At 38.9% G+C, this 19951-nt stretch overlaps 1 protein-coding gene across 3 annotated transcripts; it reads left to right on the forward strand.

Moving 5' to 3' along the window:
- The first annotated feature begins 64 nt into the window (after window positions 1-64).
- Window positions 65-19784, forward strand: XPC (XPC complex subunit, DNA damage recognition and repair factor). 3 transcript variants are annotated; one of them, XM_026678277.2, is made up of 16 exons: window positions 65-414; window positions 1470-1662; window positions 4509-4627; window positions 6325-6439; window positions 8067-8151; window positions 9997-10154; window positions 10390-10504; window positions 11009-11098; window positions 12286-13185; window positions 14268-14428; window positions 15172-15253; window positions 15843-15977; window positions 16086-16255; window positions 16851-16944; window positions 17689-17778; window positions 18528-19784. In XM_026678277.2, exons 1-16 carry the CDS (start codon window positions 282-284, stop codon window positions 18738-18740), a joined length of 2853 nt encoding a protein of 950 aa, XP_026534062.2. In that variant the 5' UTR covers window positions 65-281; the 3' UTR covers window positions 18741-19784. The 3 variants fall into 3 exon arrangements, with proteins under 3 accessions (XP_026534062.2, XP_026534071.2, XP_087810795.1); XM_026678286.2 differs by having other exon boundaries at window positions 104-414; window positions 4512-4627; XM_087954669.1 differs by lacking the exons at window positions 65-414; window positions 1470-1662; window positions 4509-4627; window positions 6325-6439; window positions 8067-8151 and adding an exon at window positions 9398-9637.
- Window positions 19785-19951: the final 167 nt, after the last annotated feature.

The following is a 19951-nucleotide window of genomic DNA, read 5'->3' on the forward strand; positions in this document are numbered from 1 at the left end:
CCTTGAACCCCTCCGCTCCGCCGCAGCGCAGCTTCTCCGGAGCCGCCGGCACGGAAGGGACGTCAAGGGGAGGAGGCGCCACGGAAAGCCGGGAGCTCCACACGCTCTGTCTTGTTTGCCTCCTGCGAGAAGCGGGGGAAGAACGGAGGGCGGCTCGAAGACACGGCCGTTCAGCCGCCGTGCGAAAGAGACGCTTCGCTCTTCTTTGACACCTTCGGGGCTCGGCCGCGCCTGGTGTGGAGGCGGATCGGGCTGTTTCCTTTCGCGGAGTAGCGGCCGGGATGGTCGGGAAGCGTAAAGGGGTCCCGCAGGTGCAGCGGTCCTGCAAGAAAGTCAAGGGAGAGGCTCCAGCCGCCGCCGCTGCCGCCTCTTCCTCCTCTTCCGCGGGTCTGAAAACCTGTGAGCAGCGATACGGTAAAAAGACAGTCAGATCTCGGGCAGGAGTCGTAGGCTGGTAGTATCGGGGGTGGTGGTGGATGGGGAGCTGGGAGACAGCCTGGAGAGTTATACTTCAGAGCCGGAAAGGAGTAACTGTAAATAAATAAATAAATAATAAACTCTAAATAAATAATAAAGCAGCTTTTTCTGCTGCTCCCGGCAGATTTCACGCCTCCTTTCGTCTCCTGTGGAATAGTTTTCATTGCCTTTCCTGAGCGACGCGAAGTTAGCAACTTGGACCGCTTCGGGCGGAATTCTCTCTTATGCAACGCTTATGTAAAAATGTTAAGAGAAAGTTCCCCAGTACTATTGCTCAGCCCTTTCCATTTTTTCTCCCTTTAAAATAAGTGTTTCTGCAAGTTCCATATTTAAAACGCTTTTCTGGGGGGGTTGGGGGGTTGTACGTATGTGCAATAAACGCTGAGGGCGAGGCTAAAGTACAATACTGTGAGCAGAATGAAGTTATGAATGAAGCTCGAGTTGTGCCACGTGATTAAAGGACACTTTGAATGGCGCTCTCCTTTTCTTTGTAGAGTTACTCTTGTGGTTACGTAAGTGCGCAGTTCTTTGTCGCCAATATATGCTTAGAAATTACTAAATGTTTCATGGAAAGGACTTTGTATAATTTATGTTTTTCTCTTGTTTCCCGAAGAATGAAAACAAAAACTGACTTTAGTTCTTTATTCTATCAGAATGGGATACAACTTTCTGCTGATTAGGTTAATGCACCATGGATATTCAGTAAAGTTTAAGGAGAGTTTTTTTTTTAAAAAAAATGTCATTAATAGAAAGTTGTAGAGTTCGTTTATAATGCTGACTGTATTGAATTGAATAAAAATGTATCTGCTTATCTACACAATTAAGGAGAAGCATCTTAGTTTACAAACCCATGCAGCTTAATTTTGAATAGATAATTGGAAATTAAGTGGGCTTTTGCTTAAAAAGTTCCTTTAAAAATCTGTAATCTACTTTTCCCCAGTGGTGTTTTTTTTGTTTTTTTTTTTTTGCAATTTTTTCCATTTTTGATACAGACAATTTTGAAGATGAAAAGCCTGAGAAGAAAGCTAGGCCCAAATTGTCATCTGGAAAAAAGAAAGAAAAAGAATATGTCCCTCAGACTCTTCGTAAAAATTCCAATGGAAAAAGACCAAAATCCAAAGTCAAAGAAGAAATGAATAGAAGTATAGAAAGCCAAGAGTTCCTTCCAAAAGCAGGGAAATGCAGGTGAGCAACTTTAATGTTTTTTGTAGACATTTTCAATGTATGCATACAAATTATTCGAATTGAAAGAGTCCATTAAAGCTACCTACTGCAACCCTCTACTTAGTGTGGGAATATCCAGAATAAATTTTGATGGATTTCAAAGACCAGTCATTGTGCAGGACGCCAAGATGTCTGACCACATATGTGGTGTTTATTACTTTTATACCATTTTTACAAGCAAGGAAGAGTAGCAGAAATACAATGTTTGGATTGGAGAATAGATCCCACATGGGTGCAACCTCCCAACCACATTGGTATAACCTCCCAACCAATCCTTAAAACTAGTGGTGATGTTAGTAAAATGAGGTCACCTATAAGTGCGGAAAGTCTGGGACTTTCCACCTTCACCAAGATATAGGGAATGAGATCATGCAAGTAGCCAAGAAGCCTCATATAGGTTTTGAGACACTGCAGTTTGCTGCTAGCATCGAGCACCATCTATAGGATCTCAGTGGCCACTACAAAATTTTAGCATCTGCTTGAATACAGAAAACAGGAGCCCAGCAGGTGCTGTTAAACTGCTCTTACTGTTTTTTGACTTAAACGTTTCCTAAAAAGTAACCAGGATTTCATTTTTTTCTGGAATTACAGACCACTGGAAAGATAGATAATAGCAATATATTTAATATGCTGAAGAGGTATGGCATCTCTTCAGATACTTGGAAAGTGCCATTACATCCCCTCTCAATTGCCATTTTTCAGGACTAATGTACCTAGTCCCTTCAGTTGCTTCTCATAAGACGTAATTTCTTATTACCTTATCATCTTTTCTTCTATTCTATTTTTTAAAAAAGTAGAATAATCTCTTAAAATGTATCTAGAACTGAACAGAATATTCCAAAGCAGATTCTGACCAATGCAAAATACACAGGTAGTCCTCAACTTACGATCACAATTGAGCCCAAAATTTATTTTATTAAGTGAGAAGTTTGTGAAGTGAGTTTTGCCCCAATTTACGACTTTTCTTGACACATTTGTTAAGTGAATCACTGCAAGTGTTAAATTAGTTCATCAAAGATGGCTTCTTCTTTGTCCCAGTCATCCTGTTGCTCATTCAGCTTTACATAAGTACAAACCACCATTTCTAAAAATTGAAAAAGAGTGCCAAGGACATCTTTCCCTTCTTGCTTTTCTTTTTCATATTTTTGGTATACAAGTTTCAGTCCATCCACAAGTGATGCCATTGTATAGAGAAAAAGTTTTTCCAAACAACCACCCAAGAGCTTTTAATCAGAAATAATTCTCAAAAGTTCCAAAATCACCAAACAGTCCAAACAAGCTGTTTCTTTTAAATACTTTCTCCTTCTTCACTTTCTCTTTCTGGGGTTAAAGTTTAGTCACAAAGTTCCCTTTAAACTCTCTCTTTTAGAAGTCTTATTGATGTTTAGTAACTCTTTAGAATTCTAGGCAATCTTCTCCTTTTTTCAAATTTTGCTCCAATTTTTTTCCCCTCTCCCTTCCCACTCACAGCCAAAAAGATTTTTTTTCCCTTTAAATGTTCAGAAATCCTTATCCCTTCAGCATTCAATTACCTCCAATGCAGATTTTCGGATTTCTCTTATGATTCCATCCACTGTCACGTTAGGAAGGAGAGTGAAACGAAAAAAAACAAAAAAACTTTCCTTTTAGGATATTTGCCGCTTGTAACTCTCTCTGGAAACAATGTATCCTTAGCAGCCTTCAAGATTCCAGGGCACTTTCTCTTGCCTTGTCCCGGTCGAAAGCCACTTTCATAATTCTTCCAACTTTCTCCCTCCTGCACCAGCTTGTTCGGCTGCAGGTTTCTTCGTGGTGGCCATTGCTGACCGCCGCTCCTCCGCTCTGGGAAAAGGGGTTCTGCCGGCTGGGGAGGGTCTGCGACACCCCAAGCCCCTGTCCGGATCCCCCTGTTTTCAGCTGCCTCTACGGGACAGCTATATCCCCAGATCCAAACGGATCGGGGGAACCTTGGCGGCGAACGCAGCAGGGATCGCACAGTATCGCGAATCCCTGCCGCTGCCGAAACCTTGCAAACCGGAAGTCCCCAAAATTTATTTTGTTAAATGAGAAGCTTGTGAAGTGAGTTTTGCCCCAATTTATGACTTTTCTTGACACATTTGTTAAGTGAATCACTGCCCCATTGACTGTTAAATTAGTAACACTGTCGTTAAGTGAATCTGGCTGCCCCATTGACTTTGCTTGTCAGAAGGTTTCAGAAGGTGATGACATGACCCTGGGCACTGCAACCGTCATAAATATGAAACAGTTCTCAAACATCTGTAGGTAAATCATCTGACCTTGGGGATACTGCAATGATCATAACTGTGAAAAATAGTCATAAATAAAATGCCCACTGTAACTTTGAATGGTCTTTAAGTTGTAAGTCGAGGACTATCTGTATCGGAACTTTTATTTGCCAGAGTTGAAACTGCCGTGGTTTTTTTAGACTAAATGTTATCAAAGCAGATATCTCCTAAACTTATGCCTGTGAATTAGGTTTGTTTTTTCTAAGTGTGGAGTACAGCATTTGTAACTATTAAATTCCATGCAGTTTTCTTCCCACTTAACCTGTAAAGATTCTTCGGAGGTGTATTTATGTCTCCTGAAGCATTAGTTATCTCATCTGAGTTTTGTACCTTTTTCCATTTTGCAATGACTATAAGGAATTTAGAAGTTTTTTATTTTTTGCTTTGGTTACACACGGTTTGTTATGTTGTCTAAAGTAAACAGTGGTTAATATTACTGTAAGTTTGAATCATATCAGGGAAAGCAAAGCAGAGTACATGAGACAAGGGGAAAAATCATAGTATATTTCTTTTTGAATTCAGTAGCCGTTTGCAGAGAACTCCTTTAAAGAAAAAAACTGATGCAAAAAAAGAATTAATTTTTACAAAGAAAGAAGAAGATGAGGATGAGGAAAGTGAGGAAGAATGGGAAGATGTGGAAGGTAATACATTCTTCATTTTCTGCTATAAGCCATTTGTCTCATTTTCTGATGGCTTTTTGTGGTTTATGCTTATTTTCATACTGAAGTCGTCCAAAGATTATCACAGATCTACTGAATGTTGTGTTTCTTTTTTGCCTGTCTGAGCCTGATGGACTTTTTTTTTAAACTTCCCAGGTGATGCAGAGTAACTAATTAAATAAGTAAATGATAGAGCAACTATATTGTTTCTTCAGTTTCAAATAAGATGAAGGAACTATCTGGAAGTTGATTGGCTGAAACTTTCATTTAGTGTGTCATCTCTCTCTTTCACAAAGATCATCCTTAGATTTAAGTAGTGAAAACACAGCACTATTTTAAATAATTTTAAATCAACTTTATTCATTTGTTTGTTTATTTAAGACTCCCAAGAGAGATGGGCAGTTAAAAATGTGAAAAATAACTACAAATAATTTAGATCCCACCTTTTATTCAGGAGCTCAAGACAATTTGCATAACAATCCTACCACCCACTTTTTCCCCCTTACAATAACCACTTTGTGATTTGTTTCCACTAGTTGTAGTTTATCTGAGCTAAGGTGGTACAATAAATTGATTGATTAAAAATGAAAAAGATGGTAAAAGGGGGTGTTAGAACATAAGGAAATAGCAATAGCATTTAGACTTATATACCGCTTCACAGTGTTTTACAGCCCTCTCTAAGCAGTTTAGAGAATCAACATATTGTGCCCCACCAATCTGGGTACTCATTTTACTGACCTTGGAAGGATGGAAGGCTTAGTCAACCTTGAGCCAGTGAGTATCGAACTGTTGGCAGTTGGCAGTCAGCAGAATTAGCCTGCAATACTGCATTCTAACCACTGTGCCACTACGGCTCATATATTGCATTAAGAAATAGATTTCCAATATAATATGGAATATGTGCCATAATAGACATTTATAAATTTCTTCTCCAATCTGATGTCTTACAGATATGTTGGAAATATAGCTTCCTAAAACTCAAACCAGCAAAGACAGTAGTGTCCATTAGAATAGTGATCCCCAACCTTTTTTATGCCGCGGCCCGGTATCCCCAACCTTTTTTATGGCGCGGCCCGGTACCGGCATCAGCTGGGCGCCACCATCTTGTTTTGATGAAAAAGTGCTTCCGGTGAGCTCACTGGAAGCACTTTTTCATCAAAACAAGATGCGGCGCTTAGCGCTTGGTGAGCTTTTCCGGGTAGAAATGGCTTTCTACCCGGAAAAGCTCACCAGAGCGTGGCGCCGCTATCTTTTTGATGAAAAGTGCTTCCGGTGAACTTTCTACCCGGAAAAGCTCACCGGAAGCACTTTTTCATCAAAACAAGATGGCGGCGCCCAGCAAACCAGCGGCCCGGTAGGACTTGTTCCACGGACTGGGACCGGTCCGCAGACCGGTGGTTGGGGACCCCTGCATTAGAACACCCAGTTGGAGAAGAGTGACTCATAAAAGAATGTGATATTTGCCTGAATGATAGGCAAAAATATGTGCCTAGATTGATGGGCACATATTGTTTAGCTTGTTGCCAAAATGTGATTCAGAAATACTCATGAATTGTCATATCTTATGCCTTCGTGTATCTTAATTTTCTGACTTTGAAACCATATGGGAAGCAGCGCTGAATTGGAACTGTTCGATTCTGTTTGGAACACACTGGTTAGATTTAGACCTTTATTTCCAGAACTTTGTGAACCTGAGATCGAGATGCTGAAAGAAGCTAAGGCACCAAAGCAGCCCAACACAACTGTTGAGATAGAAATTGAAACACCTGAACAAGCAAAGAAAAGAGAGAAAAGGTAGGCAGACATCCGTGTGGGGTGGAGTCCCAATGGAATTGGGTGGCCAATAAATTTAATAATAATAAATAATGTAATAATATTGGGGGTTTTCACAATTGATTTGGCTTTTAGAGGGAAAGAGTCTATATAAAAGATTTTCAGAGATTTTGCTGTGGTCTCTTTTTCCAATTTGGTCCCCAAGTTTGTAAATATAGTACCTTTGCTATTTATCATTATTAATCATTATTTTTAAGATTAAAAGAAAACAGTTTTTTTTGCTTAGGATTTTGGTAACCTTCATTGATATTTTGTTTGTGTTCTCCTTAATTTTGGCTATTACAACCATATAATAGACATTGTTATATTTTGCTTTGTATTGTCTTCACATTTGACTAGAGTTAGGATCAGAGTTTTGCTTGCTTAGCAATGCGTTTGTTAAGCAAGTCATCATATGGCAAGACCAAATTTTACAACCATTTTTACTGTGGCCATTAAGCAAATTCAGCTTCCCCAATTAATTTTACTTGTCAGAAATCAACTGGGAAGATCACAAGTTGTAATCTTGTGGCGGCAAGATGATGCAACTATTATAAATGCAAGTTGGTTGCTAAGCACCCACATTGTGATCACGTGATCATGAGAGTGATGTGATAATTATAATTTTGAGGAGAGGTCATAAGTCACTTTTTCCAAAGCTGTTGTAACTTCCAACTGTTGTTAAACAGGCAGTTGTAAGTCTTAGGACTACCTGTAATTGACTCCTGAATCATTAGGAAGCAATTTACATATTGCCAAATAAAAGAAAGGAATTCACACAACCAGTAGTCACATATAGCATATAGCTTCTGACAAATTGTAATATGTTACGTGATCCTTGCAGTTTCTTGCTATAAATGACTGTTCAAAATCTAGATTAGGGGTGGGGACTGTGCAGTTTTAAAAGGGTGATGAGAAATGGAGAACTGTTTTATGCACTTAATCAGAGCTGTGATTTTTTTTCCCCTGGGGTTTTGCTGTTCTTTTTATGTATTTCTGGCCTGAAGTGTATAAGATTCCCAGCAACCATTTTTGAAAGAGCCTTCAAGGACAACAAAATGGGATTTATTTAGAAAGAGAGATCCTAAAGACATTATAGCATACAGTCAGTTTGGTCTAGTGGTTAAAGCACTAAGCTAGAAACTCACAGGATTGTTGTTATGGGGAAAATAGGAGGAGGAAGGAGTGTTATCAGAGGTGGTATTCAGCAGATTCTGACCAGTTCTGGAGAACCGGTAGCAGAAATTTTGAGCAGTTCAGAATACCACCTCTGACTGGCCCCGCCCCCATCTATTCTCTGCCTCCCAAATCCCAGCTGATCAGCTGGATCTTCTTTTGTTGCCTTGCACAGGAGAACGGAGCTGGAAAACAGATTAATAGGATGGGGAGGGAATGGAGATTTTGCAGTATCCTTCCCCTGCCACACCCACCAAGCCACACCACGCCCACCAAGCCACTCCCACAGAACCAGTAGTAAACATGTTTGAATCCCACCAGTGACTGTTATGTATGTTGGACATCTTGAGTTATTTCTAAAAACAATAAAGGCTTGATGTAAGTAAAATAAAACAATTAAATAGAACTCATTGTTTTACATGAAATCTTGCAGAGAGAAACGGCAAGCTGAGTTTGACATATATCTCCGTCGAATGCTGAAACGTTTCAGCAAAGAGGTCCGCGAAGATACTCATAAGGTTTGATCTTCAGAGTTAAGTTGTCAGAAAATTGGGAGACTTCTAGGGGCAGAGTTCATTATCTGAAGTATTACATTTATCAATTTACCCTAGCAATTAAACTAATTGAATTTGAAGGTACTTTAGAGTTAGGATCATCTAATCAAGCCCCTGCTCAGTGCAAGACTTACAATGCAGTATGCCGTTAAAATATTCCTGATCTGTGATCTTCCAGGCTTGGCGTAATCAAATTTCTGAAAGGTGAGCTTATTACTGTACAAATGTTTCACCACGTTTTGAGCAGTTTTTACTAGTGGAGGAACATTAACGGAGGAACATAAGAGAATCACTTTGGTCCAGTGGTTATGCAGAGACTGTGAGATTAAAAGTCTCACCTTAACCATGAAAGCCAGCTGGGTGACTTTGAGCCTGTCATTCTCCCTCTCAGTCCATCCCACCTCATAGGGTTGTTGTGGGGGACATAGAAGGAGGAATGCGTATTGGATATGTTTGCTGGCTTGAGATATTTGTAAAAATAATAAAGAGTGGATACAAATAAATAAATACTACACATCTGGATCGTTAGTGATGTCCAAAAAAGTAATTCAATGTATATTTACTGGGAAAACAGCATCCTGAATTTTGGGAGGAGTTTAAAAAAATGTTCCTGTGCATATAACAATATTTTAAGTTAGCACTCAATAAACATAACTCAAAGAATTAATTTATCTTGTACATTTTGTAATAAAACTGAATTTTATTTGAAAAACCTGTTTAGTGCAGCTGCTGTGCTCAGAGTGGCATATGCTCTGTAAATGCAAATTTAAAACCACACTTTCAAATTCAACTGCCACGTGCATCTTAAAAATAAACTGAGCAGTTGAAATACTGGCAGATGTAAATACAGCCTTAAAAAGAAACCAACTGTCAAATTGATACTCAATTAAAATTTACCTCTGTGACACTGGAAACATCATAAGACTTGAGGCAGAGAATATTAACTTCCTGTGGTCTCTCACAATACATCTTGATATAATTAGAACAATGCAGGAAAACCCTTCTTGGTCTCAGCACATACTTTAATGCTGCAAATTTAACATGTGGGCTTGGCCTGGAATATGTATGAGCTAAGAGTTGAGGGTTAAATTACCATCTACCATCCATATTAGAAGTTTATGAAATTCATATAAAATATGAATTTATATAATCCAAGGAGAGAAGAGAAATAAGGCTATTTCACCCCTTGGTTGAAAGCAAAACATTCACTCCAATTGGTCATGAAAGAACTGTAATTCTACAAATGGTTTCCTAAATATGCCTTTTTATTTCCTTTTTTCTTCTCCCTCTTCTTCTTCTTCCCCCCGCCCTCTACCCCCAGGTCTTGGAAAGTAGGATGTGCAGAGACTTCAGAGTCAAAACAGCTCCCCAAAACCTTGGCCCTAGGAGCTCCTTCAAATGCTGCCATCCAATTCTAATATTTAATGGGGATGAGAAGAAATTGTTAAATGTATGAGGAACAATGACTTGTGATAATTAATTATGTATAAAATTGAGGTGTACATTTATAGTTTGCCCTACCCCCTGCCTATTTTGGGGAAGTTTAGCCCCAGCATACCATTGAAAGCCCAAATGTGGGTCTTGTTCCACGAAATGATGATGGATGCCTAGGCTAAAGAATGGAACAAGATACTTTTTAACAGGAATTAACCGGTACAGTGACATGGATGATGGGAATGCTTAAAATTTATGTTTCTTGTGGCTTCTCTGAGGTGCTGTGAGGGGAGCAGAGCTGGATCCAACTGAATGGATCTGGCCCATATTGGGCCTATCCCTGTTTCCTTAGGATCCATGTCCTTTTCCCAACAGGTTCACTTACTGTGCCTGTTGGCCAACGGTTTCCACAGGAACAGGATCTGCCTTCAGCCAGATCTTCAAGCAGTTGGCCTTTCTATCATTCCAATTCGCTTCACCAAGGACCCTGTAGATCGTATCAACCGTCTGTTTCTGTCAAATCTTGTGAATTGGTAAGGTTTTTCTTTTCTTTTCCATTTCTTTTTTTAATTGAATTTAGGATCCAGCAGTGAAAAATCTGGCTTTCTGTGACCTTGATTAGTCCAAGGATAAGGAAGTAAGTGTGAGGGAGTCTTCTTTTTAGTTTAACTGTAAGACTGAGATAGTTTTCCCTACCGTCCATTCCAGCTCCCATGGGAGAGATGGGGCAAATAAATAAATTATGGTTCTCTTGTTTTTAAAATAAAGGTTTTCTGCAACTTTTACTATTAACAATCAGCTCTCTGACAGTGAAGATTGGCAGGTTACTCTAGAGAGGCGTTTTGCTGTCTATGCTGCACGAGATGAGGCGGAACTGGTGCAGGTAAGTGATGGAAGGCTTTGCAAGGCATGCTGGATCCCTGCTATGTTATAATCATAGTAAGGATAATATGAGGGAGGTAGAGGCTAGAAGCTTGTATTTTTCACATACAAAGAGAAAGACAGACCACCAGATATTTCTATACACCTCTTGCTCCTTTAGCTATTGATGTCATCATTGGAAATTCTGTTTTTATGCTGAGCATAGCATACAAGGAATTTATCGGACATTATACATGTGTGAACCTGAGTATATGTCTGTACAAACACATATGTGCAAAGACGTACAGCAGTTTTAGCATTCATGGCACTAGGGAAAAAGATTAAGGCTTCAATTGTCATAATTGTAGGGGAGGAGAACCTGCTTTACATATTATATATAAATTATATATTTGTTTGATTTCAAAACATTTGCAGCAATTGTCCTGTGGGTAAACAGTGTCAGCACTGAATGGGGGAAGGAGAGGTACAAAAATCAGATTCCAAACTGTTGTTTTTTTCCTGATAGATATTTTTACTTATTCTTCGAGCACTGCATCTAATGTGCCGACTTGTATTATCTTTACAACCCATTCCTCTCAAAGAGCCACCGGGGAAGGTAAGTATAGCAAAATTGTTGCTGTCTGGTTTTTTCCAGAAGACGGTCCTTCCCGAACAACCTGAGACTTACTTTGTAGTAAATCTATTTGGTGTCTATTTTTAATATTTTTGCTTGTGTTTATGAATGTGCTTTGGTTTGTTTTCCTGAATATCTTCAAGTGTTTGTTAATTCCTTATTATTCTGAAAATAAAGGAAAATGTATACATTTAAGATGATTTTGAAGTGAGATAACTACAGTTCATTGAGTAGGCCAGACTACCTCCTCAACTTATGACTGTGTTTAGTGACTGCCCATCATGGTTGTAAGTTGTGATGGTTTTTGAACTGTGGTTGCTAAGGTGTTTGCCAATGGTTCGCTATGGGCTGAAGTAAATGCTTGCTTTTCACAAAACTATTGTAAAACATTATCATGTGACTGTGGGATACTGCAAGCAGCCATAAATATGAGCCAGTTACTGAGCTCCTGACATGCAGTCATATGAATAAGGTCATAAGTTCAATTGGGAGATCCATTATAAATTTGAACGGTCACTAAGGTACCCTTTGTAAATCATGAATTACATGTATATAACTCCTTGGGTTGAATTTATGCTGCTTTCTTCGGTATCTCTTGATTCAATATCTGCAGAATGTAGAAACGGGCTGAGAAACGATATGGCAGTAGCCTATGGGTGGGAAGCAAGTAGAGTAAGCCACACCCTATAGAGAGATGCAATTACAAATATTATAGATGGGAAGTGCACTGGCAAAGTTGTTGGCTGAACAATAGAGCTGGCTTACATATGTAAATAATGTATTGTTTTTAAAGGGAAGCAGTCTAACGATAAACGTGTTTCTAGTCCTTATGACTAAGAGAGAGAAAGAACTAAAAGGTGTCCAGTTTTGTAGTCCTTCATCATCATAAAGGCCACAGAAGATGAGAAATGGGGGTGGTGGAGTTTTTTTACACAGACTCCCTATGCCAGTGAAACAAACAGCACAATCCAGAGATCCAGCATCTCCACCAATACACTGTAATTCATGTTGGGTTGTAAAAAGTGAACAGCCAATATAATCTAAGAGCAGGTCATTTTCTAAAGTCAACAATTTGAATTTGAATTCAGTGGAGCTCTCCATTATTTTTTGTTGTTGTTGTTCTGCTTTTGCCTCTCAAAATCTTCCTCTCTCCTTCATATTTGTTTCAGGGAAAATCCTCCAAGAAAAACTCTGTTTGGGTAGCTTCTGGGACATTGCCTGATTCTGCCAAAAGCACAAGACAATGCACAAGAGCAGATACTGCTAAGAAGCCAAGCCTCTCCAGGGCCAAAAGACTAAGGAAGAAATCTCCAACACAGGAAGATACTTGGAAAGATATAAAATCTGAGAATGATGAGAAGATCTTAAGGGCAGAACAAGGGCTGGGCAGGCCTAAAAATGACCGACGACGGCAAGTGGCATCAAAAGTGTCCTATAAAGAAGAGAGTGGAGACAGTGAGGATAATGATTCTGAATTCTGTCCTACAGAGGAAAATGATGATGCTAGCATATCTGATGAGGATTTTGAAATTCCCAGAAAAAAACTGAAGTCACCACTAGGAACCCCTAAAACAACGCTAGGAACCCTTAAAACAAAAGCAATGGTTAACAGGAAACGATCCGTGCCTTCCGTGTCAAAAAGACACAAGGACTCAGAGATAATGGGTAGTTCGGTAGACAAAACAGTCAGCCCATGTTCTTCAAACTCACCCACGAAGAAAAACAAAATAATTTCTAGTGATGAAGAAGAAGAGCAGAGGCCAGTTGTATCAAGAGGTACGGACCATTGGGTAGAGGTTTTTCTTGAACGAGAAGATCGATGGTTATGTGTGGACTGTATTCATGGCAACGTTGGACACCCTCTGGAATGTTTCAAGTATGCCTCAAAGCCAGTGTGCTACATCATTGGCATTGATGACAGTGGATTTGTAAAGGATGTAACACAGAGATACGACCCAGGATGGATGACTGCAACAAGGAAGTGTCGTGTGGATGCCCAGTGGTGGGAAGAGACCTTGGAGCCGTACAAAAGTTCCTTTGTGGAACGAGATGCAAAAGAAGAAAAAGAGGTAAATAAAATGGAACTGGAGGATATTTTTCCAGTAACCCAAATTGCATCTAGAAGGACTCGATTTTTTTCTTTATCCTTTTCTGATAGGTTTGCAAAAACATGGAGCTCTCTTCTTTTATCTTAGTCTGCTTTTCATCCAAGATGTCAACTAATCTGTTCCTCTGAGTTTACCCACTAACTCAGATGTCGTGTGTTTATTCAGTTTCCCTTCAAGTCAGTTCTTGGCTGAATGACAGCAGAGCTTGTGAACTGTCCTCTTTAAATGTCCCTCAGTATGTCTGGCTATTTAGCTCGTATAACCATTAAGAGGCAAATGCTTAGACAGTCTCAAGTTTCAAAGACATCTTCCCATTGATGAAAATGAGAAATGTTCAGACCTCAGAAATTGTATATAACAATCAAGTGAGCAACATTCTTTACTTTGTATTTATTTCTTTGTTTTTCAGTTTGGATGTCACCCAACTTGTATGTTCTACCTTCAACAAAACTCTAGTGGATTGATACTTTAATTCAATTGTACTACATCTGATTGATTAAATTTATTTCCCACCTTTCTGTTTGTATAAGTACTGTATAAGCTGAAATTAACTGGAATAAAACTATGAAGTATACAAAAGATGATATTAGAATAAATCCAATTAAATGAATTAACAAGCTTGGGAGAAGAAATGAATTTTTATATTTTCCTAACTTCTGGAAAGTGGCGGCCAAATGCTCATCTTCAGGGAGACCAATTCATAATCTGGAACCACATAAAAGAAGGCCTCTAGTATGTCAATATTTGGGCAAGTTCATACCAGAAATAGTTTTAGTTGACTTGGCCTTTGAACCAAAACTCCTTACTGTACTTTCCAGCATAATCAACATAGTGAAAATCCCTTCCGGGAAAAGGGTGGCCAATAATGCTTAGATAATGTCTATAATACCGATAGTTATTTATTGGTAAATACAAAGCTTTGGACTAAGGGAGGGTTAATATACCAGGCCACATTATTGTCTTTTATCTAGTCTTCCAAAAGCTGAAGAATATGTTTGTAATTGCTTTCCTATATATTCTACTGGTAATAACATGATTCCCAGTTTCTAGCTAAACTTCAAGATCAGCCTTTGCCAAAATCCATCAGTGAATACAAGAATCATCCGCTTTATGCCTTGAAGAGGCATCTTCTTAAGTATGAGGCCATATATCCTGAGACAGCTTCAATTCTAGGATATTGCCGAGGAGAGGCTGTCTATTCCAGGTGAGACATTTCTCAGGTGTGTATGCTATGAAACACGGCTTCATTTGGTACTCATCACATTGTACCACTAGCAATTCCTTACTATTTTTAACATTTAAACAAGGATCTATGTTTACACAACCCGCAATAATTGTTACTCTTCCATCAAAGTACAGAGAGTTGCCTTATCTAACATGGCAAAGGACAATTATCCCCAAACTTGACGGAACTTCAAGGGTGCAGTTCAACACAGAAGAAATTTCCATCTACTCAGCTTCATTGAATAAGTGAGGCCTGAGTTGGCTGTTTGAGACCCGAGGGCTTTGGCTGTCCATCGCTAGAAGCCATAGCTTGTTTATACGAGTTACATAGGAAGGACAAATCCAGTGTTCATGGGTACGAAGCCAATATCCCTTTCATCCTTTGGCTTTTCTCTTCAAAAATGAATCTGTTTTTTCCTTTTCCCCTCTGTAACAAGGTTTGAGTTGGATACTAGGGGTAGATGGAGCTACTCCGAGTGCATCCATGAAACCTGTTTTTCTGCTTGAAAAGTCCACCTATGCTTATTTTTCCCCCCAGTCTTTCCCATTCCTACATTAAACAGTATGGGGATTTCATTCAAGTAAGCATTCAGAGGAAAGTGAGCCATTTGGTATAGTGTTCTTTATTGTATATTGTGTATATTATCTAATATATAGTTTATTGTGGATATTACCTATATGAAGCTATATTATTTACCAAGAATGGTGTTTGGGTAATTTCAGAGACTGCATCCATACCTTGCACTCCAAGGACACCTGGTTGAAACAAGCTCGAGTGGTGAGGATTGGGGAAGTGCCTTATAAGGTAGAGTGATACCAACAATATTTTCAGGCAAATATTGAAATTTGTGGCAGGAAATATCTATGTATAAAACTTTTGAAGCTGAATAACTTTCTTTTTTAAAAAAATGTTCTTTGGGAACAGATTAAAGGATTTTCCTGCCTGTCTTTTGTGCTTTGTTTTGTTTTGTTTTTGGTGGCTTATACCACAGGTGGGCTACTACACAATTCCCACAGGTAGATACTACACAATTAGACACTACACAATTCCCACAGGTGGGCTGAAATAGTGATAGCATTATCCTGGTGTTGCCATTAGAGGCATGATTCTCAAACCAAAAGGTAGACCAGAGTAATAAGCAGAACCTGTCAGACTTATTAGTACTGACAGACTCGGTGCTACCTAACCTGGTTTAATGGACTTTTGTGGCAAAATACTGCGAGGGGGATGTTGGGAGATTAAGTAATTCTTACTCCTAAAGAAATGGGCAAACTCCTGGTGCACAACCAAGTCCTACATGTTTCCCCATGAGGAAAAGGCTGTGATCGTTATTATGAGAATTATGAGCAAGAAGGAATTATGACGACACTCTAAATTCATTGTGTTTGCACAGATGGTGAAAGGTTATTCTAACCAAGCAAGAAAAGCACGAATGACAGAACCTGCAAATCGGGACAAAATGGACTTGCCATTGTTTGGTCTCTGGCAGACCGAGAAATACCAGCCACCTCTGGCTGTTGATGGAAGGGTAAGCTGGCAATTAGGTAGACTGGGTAGGTTTTCAACTCTATTCTCCCACAGAGTTTATTTCAGTGTAAGTTGTTCCAATTTCTTTCCCATTCCATTTCTCTTTTAGGTTCCTCGGAATGAGTTTGGGAACGTCTACCTCTTCCAACCCTGCATGTTACCAATAGGCTGTGTGCAGCTAAACCTTCCTAGTCTTCACAGAGTGGCCCGTAAACTGGATATTGACTGTGTTCCAGCTGTTACAGGATTTGATTTTCATGGTGGTTACTCTCATCCTGTGTAAGTCATAAACTTATGATTTGGTTTTACTAGGATATACAATGGTCCTATGTGCTACCTAGTAATGCTGTTGGATTTACTTTGCGTACCTGGTTAGTGATAGCATTGCAGAAAAGCAGAATTAGCAGCTTAGTTGCTTAGTCCGAAATAGTAAGAGCTCAGTATGTGCTCCCTTCCTTACCACCCACTTTCACAAAGATGGATTAACTTGGTTCCTCTTTTACCTTTGCTTATTTAATATTTTTATATCCATTTCATTCAGATGAGAATGCTAAAGCAATTAATATTCCTTCCTATCTTTGTTAGGTACTCATTTATGAATAAAGCTATACCCCTTCATAAGTTCTTGGGTACTTTGCATATCTAGTTTTCCAAATGTTGTTGAACGGACTGACGTTAAATCTATTGGAGGGATGGGGAATTTGGGGCCATCCGGATAAGTCTCAGCATCCCTCACTGTGGCCCATCCAAGGATAAATGGGAATTCAGCAACATTTGAAAAGCCAAAAGTTGTTGCCCAGCCCTAAGCCTGTATAAACACAAATCCCTGAATTGTGTTTTGTTCTAAATGACAACCTGGATTTTTTTTTCACAGCACAGAAGGCTATATAATCTGTGAAGAGTACAAAGAAGTGCTTGTTGCAGCCTGGGAGAATGAAGAATCAGAAAGGGAAAAGAAGGAAAAGGAGGTAAATAAGGAGAAACTTTCTGACAGTGAGAACAGTCAAACAATGGAACAGCTGTGGGAGTGCCATCACTTGAAACTTTCAAGAAGAGATTGGACTCCCATCTGTCAGAAATGGTGTAGGGTCTCCTGCTTGGGCAGTGGGTTGGACTAGATGACCTACAAGGTCCCTGTCAACTCTGATTATCTGTTATCTGTTAGGTGAGAATCACTTTGAAATCTTTATTAGGGAGAGGGGAGAGGTGTGGACTGCTAACAGTCAGCACTCAGCAGCATCACAAACTGAATGAATGAATATAATTACAGATCTAGCAGACTGATAATACTTTTGCAGCTTTTGTTAGTTTTTCTAGCCTGGTGTCATCCAAAAGTGTAAGGATTACAATGATTCAGAACTAAGGGAGTTGTCGAGCTCAACTGGAGAGCATAATAAATTTATATAATTTACCATTTCAACTTTGAAGGTCACCCATTCTTATTAGACTCTTATAAAGCTGTCTTCAGTGATTCAGTCCTGGAAACATTTCTCTGCTTACCACATCTAACCATGTGCATGTAGAATTCATCCCTCCTTCCTCATTAAGGCTCAGAAGATTATATTTTGAAAATTTGATGTAATTTTGGATTCCCATAGATGCTATTTGATGTTGCCACAGATACTGTAATGTGTAAAGATGCTACTTTGCCAACCGCAGCGTTAATGAATATGTGCCGTTTGGTTTTAATTCTCGGTGAACTTTAAAAACAGAAGCGGGAGAAGAGAGTGCTGGGAAATTGGAAACTGATGGTGAAAGGACTTCTGATCAAAGAGAGATTAAAGAAGCGCTACTCTACCAAGGTAACAAAACATTGGTGTAATATATGGATCACAAATCTGAAGTTATTCAAGGCCATCTAGACACTAGGGTTCATGCCCAGATAGGAGAAAGAACAAAATCTTAGTACAGATTTCTTAAAATTGAAGGTATAGTCTGAAGTAAAATACTTCTTAAGAAATTTATGTAAACATACTTTGCATTTGAACAAGTATCTTTGCATTTGAACATACTTTGCATTTGAACAAGTAGAAATAATATGTTTTTATTACTTTTGAACTGACAAGTGATGGCATTATTTCTTGATGCATAAATATTAAATTGAATAATTTGCGTGTTTATCTGAAGTTATCTGAAAGAAAGGGATAATTGGGTGTTTAGAATATGTTTGAATAGGACTGCGGGTATGCTTAACAGTGGATTCAATCATTAATTCCGTCAACATGAATATCAACAACACTTTCTTATGATAATGTTAAGTGGCTTTTGACAGTCAAGCATATGTTATTTGTTGAAAAAGTATGGTCATCCATTTCAGACAGTGGGTTCTTTGGGGCCAAATAATAGAAAAAAAGTTTTGATAATGTTTGCATTCTGCTGGTTATTTTTTTTCCTTAGATGCAGTAGGATTGTTGAAATCTGAAAACAAATTCTATTATTTGAATTTGTAAAGCATTTGTAATGTCAATTACTAGTTTTGTTGCAATGCCCTCAGTTAAAAGGAGAATAGTTCCACAGCATCAGTGAAATATTTTAACTCTTTCTCTTCCAGAATGAGACAAGAGTCATGATGGAAGGGGAGTCTGGTTTCTCATCTGATGATGAAGAAGGACCAAATTCAGAAACACCTGCTGAAGATGTGGCTGTTTCTTGGCCCCAAAATCGACAAGCTGAGGAACAGGGTGAGAAAGGACAAACAACCAAAAGGAGCAAGAGAGAAAAGAAAGGAGAAGCAAAACATTTGTTTCCATTTGAGAAATTGTGACAAGGAGTTTGGGGGCTGGCTTGGATCCTGACTTAGCATAAACAAGGAAGCATTTTTGTGTTCCTCGAGTGTACATTCACGTTGAACCTTTCCTGCCAGCAGGAACAGCTAAAACAACTCAGGAAACTTCCAAACAGTTTTTCTAATATTGCATTCCTAGATGTATGCAGGCCTTGAAGCAGGAAAATTGGTCTGGACTCATTGCTGGATGCCTACTATACCTTTATATTGACCAATGGCACCTACTTTTCCTAGATACTTGATAGACACATTTTCTTTAAGGTGCTGCTGATAGGTAAAGCAAGAACACCGATGTTGGAGCAAAGTAACTTTCAATGACAGATCTTAATACCTGCAAATGTATTCCTTTTCTTGGAAATTTTGCATTATTTTATTGCAAAGTAGTTAACAAGCTAGACACATGAGCTTCCAGGAAGAGTTATGAAAGGAGCATGTACACATACATGTACTCACATACATGTATGTGTACTCACAACATTCATGTTGCGTTAGTAAAGCTGGGCTTAAGTTGTATTATGTATGTAAAAAAACTTCAGGTGGGAATAAGTGAGGGGATTGATAGGAATTGTCTGTAACTTTAATAGCTTCTATAAACTTTCAGAGGAAACCAATGTGAACAGTAGGCTAGTATAATCCATGGGTGTAGGACATTTGAGCAGAAGATACCTAGTTTTTAGCTGACCTGGATTTATTCCTTTCCCCTTTACCTCTTCTATATCGTCACAGAAAACTCTCATGAGTCTTACCTCTTAGTGTATTGATCCTGTGACAGATTCCCATTTTAGACATTGTATAATGGTGCAGTCTGTGTGGGGCTTATTACAAAAATGGCTTGCAGTCTGCCACATGATCAGTCATACTGCAATTACTTAATTGCCTGATGTGCTATTTTGAATGTTTATATTCTGTCACGATAAGCTTAATCTATTTGACTTGACCAGAACTAATTTGGGCACTTTAAATTCAGATAAAAAATGTATACTAAATCTTGGGTAAAAAAATAAAAACTTAAGTTCTGAGCACTAGTCCTTTTCCTAAGATTGTCATTTCCTTATTTAGACACTTGAACGTTGTTAGACTCCCATCTCACATGAACAATGTAGATCTTATCCTGGAAAAGGGATATACTAGCCTTCCACAGTCTCCCTACAAGCCAGTCTTTCTGAAATAACAGATTTTAAAGACCTTTC

This window comes from Notechis scutatus, chromosome 2, assembly GCF_049901735.1.
Source record: "Notechis scutatus isolate UNSWTSFEM ecotype Mainland chromosome 2, rNotScu1.2, whole genome shotgun sequence".
Lineage (NCBI taxonomy): Eukaryota > Metazoa > Chordata > Lepidosauria > Squamata > Elapidae > Notechis > Notechis scutatus.

Bases quoted from the DNA above. Each gene is read 5' to 3' on its own strand.
- XPC (XM_026678277.2), top strand. From the start codon at position 282: ATGGTCGGGAAGCGTAAAGGGGTCCCGCAGGTGCAGCGGTCCTGCAAG. The intron at 8,152-9,996 runs GTTTGATCTTCA...TTTTCCCAACAG, and splicing joins TCCGCGAAGATACTCATAAG to GTTCACTTACTGTGCCTGTT. The intron at 10,155-10,389 runs GTAAGGTTTTTC...TTTAAAATAAAG, and splicing joins CTGTCAAATCTTGTGAATTG to GTTTTCTGCAACTTTTACTA.